Below are 11,235 nucleotides of genomic sequence, written 5' to 3' on the forward strand. Positions count from 1 at the left end.
CAGATTTGCCTGTGACATATCTTCCTTGTTCAAGAGGTTTTCCAGAACTTTATCAGTATTACTTACAAGAAGAAAATCGTGGTGATCCTAGCTCAATTTTTTTCTCATCGCGTGATTTAAATAAAAATATACATCTTCATGTAATAGAAAACTACAACCCTGTCACTTTTACTGCCAAGAAGTCATCCAAAGTGCCCCATGCAACATTTTTTTTCTATAACTATTTTACTGAGTTCTCAACTATCATGTCTCCTTTTATAGCAGGAAGAGAGAAATATCTCTCTATATGCTACCTATTTATTGGTCATTAGTTAGACTCATGGTTGTCTACTGAAGGCCCTTGTAAGCTTAGGCAATAAGAAGGCAATGTAATGTGTAGCTTATCTTTTTAAAATCTGAACTTTCCCAACAGTAACATATATAAATAGTGTAGAACTTTTAGAAGACTGCTTTAAGAAGGTTATTATGATATGTAGGTGTTAGCTTAGTAGCACTCCCCTGTGTCTATTCCAATTCTAGTTGTGCCACTTTGAATGTTGTGGCTACTGGGGGAAATAGGGTAGAAAAGAGGTAATGAAAGAATATTTCAGGATCATTGAAAATACATGGTGGTAGTTCCGCAATGAATAATATCAGTGCAGACAACTAACGTGTGAGAGTGCATGAGAAAATCCTATGTCACCCTGTTGCCTTCCCTATTTTGAAGGGCCAGGAGCAACAGCTGTGCCAAGGGCTATTCCAGTGGTGCCCAAAACATAAAAGGTTTCAGATCATCAACAGGTGTCCTGTCCATCTCCTGACGTTCTCCCTCCAGAAGGGCTCTAGGTGTATCTTTGTTAGAGCAAAGGGCCCTGTCTCTACTTCCTGATGAGGTGAGAATCTGGTTTTAATATGACCAACATCAGGAAGAAAGCAATAAAAACAGTAATGTTCTCAGCATGAGAAACTGTCCCAGAAATTCCATTCAGTCAATATGGTTAAAGAGGCGCCTTTCTCCTACATTCATCTCTCATCCTCACAGTGGTGCCTACCATACAAGGATAAACATGGAAAATATTTCAATGTCCCAGAAAACTATTGATATAATTATTGGCATTTTGAGCGAGAACCCCTGTGCATAGGCTATGCCTGTTTAAGAGTTCACATTGCTTTTCCCTCTCCTCATTCATATAATATTTCTCATCTCACACTGACATCCTAGTGATGTCTGTGCCATCACAAGTTTAATCTCTCATACTGATTTGACCACCAGCCTTTCCTTACATAGTTACACCTGTAAGACTGGAAGCTAATATTGAGAGTTTTCCAAAATATTGTAAATCTAAGAACTGGAAGCAAATGAGAACCATTATGCAGGAAAGTACCCCTCCCATCATCCTGGCTAAGCAGAGCCATCATTAATGGTAAACCCCAACTGCGGAAACTTTTCCTCACCTGTTCTCAATCCAGTTCCAGATGTGCCACTGCCTTCTGTTGACATTGTAGCCTCTGAAAGAGGAAAATGGTGAAGGGTGAGGAATGAGGATTTGGGATATGAGAGAAGAATTATGTTGATATTTTATCAGTGGAGACATAATGGTATTGGGTTTAAATGTGGAGATTTCTTCTTGTGAACCTATCTGCGTGGGAACCCCCAGATATAATGATTTTCCTAGTGAATTCCTGTGTAGGCCTTTAAAATGAGAAAGATAAAGCCATCAACACAGCATTAGCTCCCTCTTCAGCACTGAAGCAGCTGTGTGTCATTGAATGACCAGAAGACCTTTTCTTAGGATCTCTGTTTCAGAGGGAACATAACTGTCCATAACTTTACCCAATGTCCTTCCTTGCCCACCTATGGATCATTGTTGCTACTGGAGTTCCCTTTTCCAAGATCCTAGTGAAAAAGAAAGGAGGTCTTATGTCACCCTCACCTGTTCCACTTCCAGTCCCTGGACTCCCAGGTGTGACAGAGGTGCCTAAAGGAAGAAAAAGGCAGATGATGCTTCATCTTTGTAAAAGTTTGTCATCAATTTCCTAGGCTTTGGACTAAGAAGCTTACCTCCTGGCAATCTTCCATGCGTAGCCTTACTACCTCCTGTGGAAGTTGTGGTTTCTAAGAGAAGGGAAAAAACAAACAAACAACCTCTTGTTATTCCACCATCTTCTACAGAAGCCCTATCCTCCACTATAGAGGAAAAGAGGTTAGAGATCATTGAAAATTATTTGAGGACCACAGAAAGGTAGGGTAGTTCTGCTACACAGGATATCAATAAAAGAGAAATCTCATCTGAAAGCTTCCCTGCCACCTTGTTGACTTACCTGTGTTGGAACTGCCAGGTGCAACAGTTGTGCCAACAGCTGGGCCAGTGGTGCCTGAAACACAAAAGTTCTGAGATTTCAAAGGCGAATCTTGGTGCCTCCTATACAGCACCTAAAGAGATGCCACTAGAAGGAATCTAAGTGTATCTTTGTTATATCAAAGGGCCCTTTCTCAACTTTCTAATGAGTTGACAATAATATACCTTTCTTATAATCCATATCACTAAGAAAGTTTTAAAAATTTCAATATTTCCAATGTAAGGCACTCTCTACAGACATTCCATTCTCTTAAAATGAAGACAAAAGCTGGGTTTCTCCCAGGCTCACCTGTCACACTCCCAGTTGCTTGGCCTTGTGGCACTGCAGTGGCGCCTAATGTGAGAGGAAAACCAGAAAACTGTTTGAGTGTGTCAAAAAACTACTGACTATCATTATTGCACTTTTGAGCAAGAGGACCTATATGTAGCATAGGCTTAAGAGTTCACATTGCTTTCTCTTCTACCCACATATAGAATATTCTCGGGTTTTCTATCATCTTAGTGATGTATATGCCATCAAAGAGAAAATCTCTTACAGGGATTTCACCAATAGCCATTCATAAGGAAGTTACAGCTGTGAGGCATGAGCAGGCATTGAAAGTGTATTAAAAATATGTTAAATCAAAGAAAATACTGAGTAAATACAAACAACTCTGCAGGAAAGAACACCTCCAAAATGGGAGGATGTGGAGGGTCATAATTAATGGTAAACCCCAACTGTGAGGTACTCATTCTCACCGGGTCTGGATCCTGTTCCAGGAGTGCCAGCTGAAGGAAGAAATGATGAATGGTAAGGTCAGAGGATTTGGGATTTTACGGAAAAAATTATTGACATATTAGATCAGAACAAGAATACTAACTACAGTATGGGTTAAATATGAAGATTTCTTCTTGTTACCCTACCTGTGTGGGAACTCCCAGGTATAATAGTTGGCCTAGAGAATTTCACTCGATAGGCCTGTTTAAGAGTTCTCATTGTTTTGGTTCCTTCCCAGTTACATAATATTTCTCAGCTTCTCCTAACATCTTAGTGATGTGTATGCCATCACAGGATAAACTTCTCATATTGATTCTAACACCAGCCCCACTTTAGAAAGTTACAACTGGAACAACTAGAAGCCAGTGTTGAGAGCTTTTCCAAAATATGTTACATCTAAGAACTGGCAGCATGTGTGATCCACTCTGCAGGAAAGCACACCTCCCAGCAGGCCAGGGTAACAATAGTCACAGTTAATATTAAACTCCCAGCTGCAGGAGCTCTTACTCACCACCTCTGAATCCAGTTCCAGAAGTGCCACTGCTTTCTGTTACCGTTGTGGCCTCTGATGGAAGAAATTAGTGCAGGGTGAGGTCAGAGGAATTGGAATATTAGGAAAAGGATTATTTGAGATTTTGTCAGAGCAGACCTAATATCTATATTATGGTTTCAAATATGGAGATTTCTTCGTGTTAACCTACCTGTGTGGGAACTCTCAGGTAAAATGGTTGTCCTGGGGAATTCCTGTGTAGCACCTAAAGATGAGAAATATAAAGGCATCAACGGAGCATTAGCTCCCTCTTCAGTACTGGAGCAGCTGTGTGTCCTTGAATGATCAGAAGACCTATTTTCGATCTCTGTTTCAGATGGAACATAACTAACTGTCCATAACTTTCCACAATGTCCTTCCCTGCCCCACCTACGGATCATTGTTGCTACTGGAGTTTCCTATTTTATTGATGCCAGGGAAAGAGAAAGGAGGTCTTATGTCACCCTCACCTGTTTCACTTCCAGTCCCTGGACTCCCAGGTGTGACAGAGGTGCCTAAAGGAAGAAAAAGGCAGATGATACTTCATCTTTGTAAAAGTTTGTCATCAATTACCTGAAGGCTTTTGACACTGCAAGGTTTAAAGTAGAAATGTGTGACTCTAAAACTCTCCTATGGTGAATTTCTTTAGTGGCCCTACCTGGCTTGGTTGTCCGTGAACTGCTACTGGCTCCAGGTGAAAGTGTTGTGGTACCTATTAAAGCAAGTAGTGTGAGCTTCAAAATAAATACACATTTCATGATTCCACAAATATTTATTAAGCATCTTTTCTGTGTAATAATGTTTTAGGCGTTTGGATATATCAGTCAGCAGAATATTGAAAGAACCCTCCCCTAATGTGGCTTACATTCTAGCAGCTGGAGACCAACAGTGATGAACAAACATGATTAATTCAAAGTGACAGATGTTAGTAAAGGCTATAAGAAAATGTCCAACCATATATAAAGGTTGGGGCCTTGAAAGGTAGGAGCAGGGCTACAGGGTGGCCGCATACCTGCCAATCAAAGAACTAGCTCTGTAGGCCTGTTCATTGTAATTTAGATGGGGAAATATGAGAATATGGTTTTCAGGCTTATCTAAGTATGTAACTCTGGCATGCTGTGTTCCCAGAGGAAATACAGGCCCATTTTCTTCACCCACCTTCCCACTTATGTGTTTACTCTACACACAAACAGGGATTTGATTCAAAACCCCAGAGATTCAGTTTAAAATAAAACTCACCTCCTACAAGTCCTGCTTGGGTAGTCCCACTTCCTTCAGTGGAAGTAGTGGCCTCTGATAGAGAAAAGAAGGGAAGGAGTAAGACTAGTTGGTGGGAAAGTACACACTTGGCTATAGTCAGAATAGATCTTACAAGCTGCCAATGTCAAGTTTTTACTGTATTTTCAGAATTGCCTGTGACATATCTTCCAGGTTCCAGAGGTTTTCCAGAGACTTTATCAGTATTACTTACAAGAAGAAAATAGTGGTAGTCCTAGCTCAATTGTTTTTTCACCACATGATTTAAATAAAAATTTATATCTTCATGTAATACCAAACTATAACCCTGTGACTTTTAGTGATAAGAATTATCCTTATGTGCCCCACATAACATTTTTTTTCTATGACCATTTTACTGAGTTCTCAACTATCATGTCACTTTTTATAGTGGGAAGAGAGAAATATCTCTCTATATACTACCTATTTATTTGTCATTGTTTAGACTCATGGTTGTCTACTGAAGGCCCTTGTAAGCTCAGGCAATAAGGTGGCAATGTAATGTCTAGCTTATCTTTTGAAAACCTGAACTTTCACAACTTAACATATATAAATAGTGTCTTAAATTTTTGGAAGACTGCTTTAAGAAGGTTATCATGAAATGTAGGTGTTAGCTTATCAGCACTCCCCTGTAGCACAATTCTAGTTGTGCCACTTTGAATGTTGTTGCCACTGGGGGAAATAGGGTGGAAAAGAGGTAATTAAAGAATGTTCCAGGATCACTGATAATACATGGTAGTAGTTCCCCAATGAATAATATCAGTGCAGACAACTAACCTGTGAGAGGGCATGAGAAAATCCTATGTCACCCTGTTGCCTCCCCTATGTTGGAAGTGCCAGGAGCAAGAGCTGTGTCAAGGGCTATTCCAGTGGTGCCCAAAACACAAAACGTTTGAGATCATCAACATGTGTCCTGTCCATCTCATGACGTCCTCCCTCCAGTAGGGCTCTAGGTATATCTTTGTTATAGCAAAGGGCCCTGTCTCTACTTCCTGATGAGGTGAGAATCTGGTTTTAATATGACCAACATCAGTAAGAAAGCAATAAAAACAGTAATGTTCTCAGAATGAGAAACTGTACCAAAAATCCATCCATTCAAATAAGGTTAAAGGGGGGGCCTTTATCCTAAATAGGTGTTCAGGTCGCATCCTCACAGTGGTGCCTACCATTCAAGGATAGCCAGAAAAGTAGTTCAATGTCCCAGAAAAATACTGATATTATTATTGGCATTTCGAGCGAGAACCCTTTTCATAGGACATGCCTGTTTAAGAGTTCACATTGCTTCTTCCCTTTCCTCAGATACATAATATATCTCAGCTCACACTGACATCCTAGTGATGTCTATGCCATCACAAGATAAATCTCTCATACTAATTTCACCACCAGCCTTTCCTTTCAAAGTTACACCTGTAAGACAGGAAACCAATATTGAGAGTTTTCCAAAATATGGTAAATCTAAGAAGAACTGGAAGCAAATGAGAACCACTCTGCAGGAAAGCACCCATCCCAGCGGCCAGGCTAAGAAGAGCCATCATTAATGGTAAACCCCAACTGCGGAAACTCTTCCTCACCAGTTCTGAATCCAGTTCCAGATGTGCCACTGCCTTTTGTTGATGTTGTGGCCTCTGAAGGAAGAAAATGGTGAAAGGTGAGGAATGAGGATTTGTGATATGAGAGAAGAATTATGTTGATATTGTATGAGTGGAGACATAATGGTATTGGGCTTAAATATGGAGATTTCTTGTGAACCTCTCTGTGTGGGAACCCCAGATATAATGATCATACTAGTGAATTCCTGTGTAGCACCTAAAAATGAGAAAGATAAAGACATCAATGAAGCATTAGCTCCCTCTTCAGTACTGAAGCAGCTGTGTGTCCTTGAATGACCAGAAGACCTATCCTTAGGATTTCTGTTTCAGAGGGAACTTAACTAACTGTCCATAACTTTCCACAATGTCCTTCCCTGCCCCACATACGGATCATTGTTGATACTGGAGTTTCCTATTTTATTGATGCCAGGGAAAGAGAAAGGAGGTCTTTGTCACCCTCACCTGTTTCACTTCCAATCCCTGGACTCCCTGGTGTGACAGAGGTGCCTAAAGGAAGAAAAAGGCAGAAGATGCTTCATCTTTGTAAAAGGTCGTCATCAATTACATGAAGGCTTTTGACACTGCAACATTTAAAGTAGAAATGTGGGACTCTAATACTCTCCTATGGTGAATTTACTTAGTGACCCTACCTGGTTTGGTTGTCTGTGAACTGCTGCTGGCTCCAGGTGAAAGTGTTGTGGTACCTATTAAAGCAAGTAGTGTGAGCTTCAAAATAAATACACATTTCATGATTCCACAATTATTTATTAAGCATCTTTTCCATGTAATAATATTTTAGGTATTTGAATATATCAGTGAACAGAATATTCAAAGATCCCTCCCCAATGTGGCTTACATTCTACCAGCTGGAGACCAACAGTGATCAACAAACAGGATAAGTCAAAGTGACAGATGTTAGTAAAGGCTATAAGAAAATGTCCAACCATATATAAAGGTTGAGGCCTTGATAGGCAGGAGCAGGGCCACAGGGTGGCTGCATACCTGTCAATGAAAGAACTAGCACTGTAGGCCTGGACCTTGCAATTTAGATGGGGAAATATGAGAATATTGTTTTCAGGCTTATGTAAGTTTGTGACTCTGGCATGCTGTGTTCCTAGAGGAAATACAGGCCCATTTCCTTTGCCCACCGTCCCCTCAAGTGTTTACTCTACCACACAACAGGGATTTGATTCAAAACCCCAGAGATTCAGTTTAAAATAAAACTCACCTCCTACAAGTCCTGCTTGGGTAGTCCCACTTCCTTCCGTGGAAGTAGTGGCCTCTGATAGAGGAAAAGAAGGGAAGGAGTAAGACTAGGTGGTGGGAAATATTGTCAGAATAGATCATACAAGCCGCCAATGTCACATTTTTATTGTATTTTCAGATTTGCCTGTGACATATCTTCCTTGTTCAAGAGGTTTTCCAGAACTTTATCAGTATTACTTACAAGAAGAAAATCGTGGTAATCCTAGCTCAATTTTTTTCTCATCGCGTGATTTAAATAAAAATATACATCTTCATGTAATAGCAAACTACAACCCTGTCACTTTTACTGCCAAGAAGTCATCCAAAGTGCCCCATGCAACATTTTTTTCCCATAACTGTTTTACTGAGTTCTCAACTCTCATGTCTCCTTTTATAGCGGGAAGAGAGAAATATCTCTCTATATACTACCTATGTATTGGTCATTGGTTAGACTCATGGTTGTCTACTGAAGGCCCTTGTAAGCTTAGGCAATAAGAAGGCAATGTAATGTGTAGCTTATCTTTTTAAAATCTGAACTTTCCGAACAGTAACATATATAAATAGTGTAGAAAATTTTTGGAAGACTGCTTTAAGAAGGTTATTACGATATGTAGGTGTTAGCTTAGTAGCACTCCCCTGCGTCTATTCCAATTCTAGTTGTACCACTTTGAATGTTGTGGCTACTGGGGGAAATAGGGTGGAAAAGAGGTAATGAAAGAATATTTCAGGATCATTGAAAATACTAGGTGGTAGTCCCGCAATGAATAATATCAGTGCAGACAACTAACCTGTGAGAGGGCATGAGAAAATCCTATGTCACCCTGTTGCCTTCCCTATTTGGAAGTGCCAGGAGCAACAGCTGTGCCAAGGGCTATTCCAGTGATGCCCGAAACACAAAAGGTTTGAGATCATCAACAGGTGTCCTGTCCATCTCCTGACGTTCTCCCTCCAGAAGGGCTCTAGGTGTATCTTTGTTAGAGCAAAGGGCCCTGTCTCTACTTCCTGATGAGGTGAGAATCTGGTTTTAATATGACCAACATCAGTAAGAAAGCAATAAAAACAGTAATGTTCTCAGCATGAGAAACTGTCCCAGAAATTCCATTCAGTCAAATATGGTTAAAGAGGGGCCTTTCTCCTACATTCATCTCTCATCCTCACAGTGGTGCCTACCATACAAGGATAAACAGGAAAATATTTCAATGTCCCAGAAAACTATTGATATAATTATTTGCATTTTGAGCGAGAACCCCTGTGCATAGGATACGCCTGTTTAAGAGTTCACTTTGCATTTCCCTCTCCTCATTCATATAATATTTCTCATCTCACACTGACATCCTAATGTTGTCTGTGCCATCACAAGTTTAATCTCTCATACTGATTTGATCACCAGCCTTTCCTTACATAGTAACACCTGTAGGACTGGAAGCTAATATTGAGAGTTTTCAAAAATATTGTAAATCTAAGAACTGGAAGCAAATGAGAACCACTCTGCAGGAAAGCACCTCTTCCAGCGGCCAGGCTAAGAAGAGCCATCATTAATGGTAAACCCCAACTGCGGAAACTCTTTCTCACCAGTTCTGAATCCAGTTCTCGATGTGCCACTGCCTTCTGTTGATGTTGTAGCCTCTGAAGGAAGAAAATGGTGAAAGGTGAGGAATGAGGATTTGACGTATGACAGAAGAATTATGTTGATATTGTATCAGTGAGGACATAATGTTATTGGGTTTAAATATGGAGATTTCTTCTTGTGAACCTATCTTTTTGGCGACCCCCAGATATAATGATGGTCCTAGTGAATTCCCGTGTAGGATTTAAAAATGACAAAGATAAAGCCATCAACACAGCATTAGCTCCCTCTTCAGTACTGAAGCAGCTGTGTGTCCTTGAATGACCAGAAGATCTTTTCTTAGGATCTCTGTTTCAGAGGGAACATAACTGTACATAACTTTCCACAATGTCCTTCCTTGCCCATCTATGGATCATTGTAGCTACTGGAGTTCCCTTTGCCAAGATCCTAGTGAAAGAGAAAGGAGGTCTTATGTCACCCTCACCTGTTCCACTTCCAGTCCCTGGACTCCCAGGTGTGACAGAGGTGCCTAAAGGAAGAAAAAGGCAGATGATGCTTCATCTTTGTAAAAGTTCGTCATCAATTTCCTAGGCTTTGGACTAAGAAGCTTACCTCCTGGCAATCTTCCCTGTGTAGCCTTACTTCCTCCTGTGGAAGTTGTGGTTTCTAAGAGAAGGGAAAAAACAAACAAACAACCTCTTGTTATTCCACCATCTTCTACAGAAGTCCTGGCCCCCAATATAGAGGAAAAGAGGTTAGAGATCATTGAAAATTATTTGAGGACCACAGAAAGGTAGGGTAGCTCTGCTACACATGATAACAACAGAAGAGAAATCTCATCTGAAAGATTCCCTGCCACCTTGTTGACTTACCTGTGTTGGAACTGCCAGGTGCAACAGTTGTGCCAACAGCTGGGCCAGTGGTGCCTGAAACACAAAAGTTCTGAGATCTTCAACGGTGCCTCCTGGTGATTCCTATACAGCTCCTAAAGAGCTGCCTCTAGAAGGAATCTAAGTGTATCTTTGTTATATCAAAGGGCCCTTTCCCTACTTCCTGATGAGTTGACAGTAATATACCTTTCCTATAATCCATATTACTAAGAAAGTAGTAAAAATTGCAATATTTCCAATGTAAGTCACTGTCTACAGACATTCTAATCTCTTAAAATGAAGACAAATCTGGGTTTCTCCCAGGCTCACCTGTCACACTCCCAGTTGCTTGGCCTTGTGGCACTGCAGTGGCGCCTAATGTGAGAGGAAAACCAGAAAACTGTTTGAATGTGTCAAAAACTACTGACTATCCTTATTGCACTTTTGAGCAAGAGGACCTATATGTAGCATAGGCTTAAGAGTTCACATTGCTTTCTCTTCTACCCACATATAGAATATTCTCGGGTCTTCTATCATCTTGGTGATGTATATGCCATCAAAGAGGAAACCTCTTACAGGGATTTCACCAATAGCCATTCGTAAGGAAGTTACAGCTGTGAGGCATGAGCAGGCATTGAAAGTGTATTAATAATATGTTAAATCAAAGAAAATACTGAGTAAATACAAACAACTCTGCAGGAAAGAACACCTCCAAAATGGGAGCTTGTGGAGGGTCATAATTAATTGTAAACCCCAACTATGAGGTATTCAATCTCACTGGGTCTGGATCCTGTTCCAGGAGTGCCAGCTGAAGGAAGAAATGAAGAATGGTAAGGTCAGAGGATTTGGGATATTACAGAAAAAATTATTGACAGATTAGATCAGAACAAGAATACTAACTACAGTATGGGGTTAAATATGAAAGATTTGTTCTTGGTACCCTACCTGTGTGGGAACTCCCAGGTATAATAGTTGGCCTAGACAATTTTCCCCTCGATAGGCCTGTTTTAAGAGTTCTCATTTGTTTTTTGCTCCTTTCTCAGATACATAATATTTCTGAGCTTC

General features: G+C 40.5%; 1 protein-coding gene across 1 annotated transcript; it reads right to left on the reverse strand.

Annotated features, from left to right (window-relative positions):
- Positions 1–1,434: 1,434 nt before the first annotated feature.
- LOC102439537 (mucin-19-like) lies at positions 1,435–10,767 on the reverse strand (the record flags this gene model as incomplete). Its single annotated transcript, XM_014450882.1, has 21 exons — positions 10,675–10,767; positions 10,501–10,597; positions 10,174–10,227; positions 9,914–9,967; positions 9,786–9,830; positions 9,307–9,360; positions 7,718–7,771; positions 7,140–7,193; positions 6,952–6,996; positions 6,472–6,525; positions 4,865–4,918; positions 4,284–4,337; positions 4,096–4,140; positions 3,798–3,851; positions 3,608–3,661; positions 3,078–3,107; positions 2,629–2,673; positions 2,302–2,355; positions 2,042–2,095; positions 1,835–1,958; positions 1,435–1,488 (listed from the first exon to the last, which is right to left on the reverse strand). Coding segments are annotated over exons 1-21 (1,226 nt in total), but the record flags the coding sequence as incomplete, so codon positions are not given.
- Positions 10,768–11,235: the final 468 nt, after the last annotated feature.

The sequence above is a fragment of the Myotis lucifugus genome, unplaced genomic scaffold, assembly GCF_000147115.1.
Source record: "Myotis lucifugus unplaced genomic scaffold, Myoluc2.0 scaffold_4749, whole genome shotgun sequence".
Classification (NCBI taxonomy): domain Eukaryota; kingdom Metazoa; phylum Chordata; class Mammalia; order Chiroptera; family Vespertilionidae; genus Myotis; species Myotis lucifugus.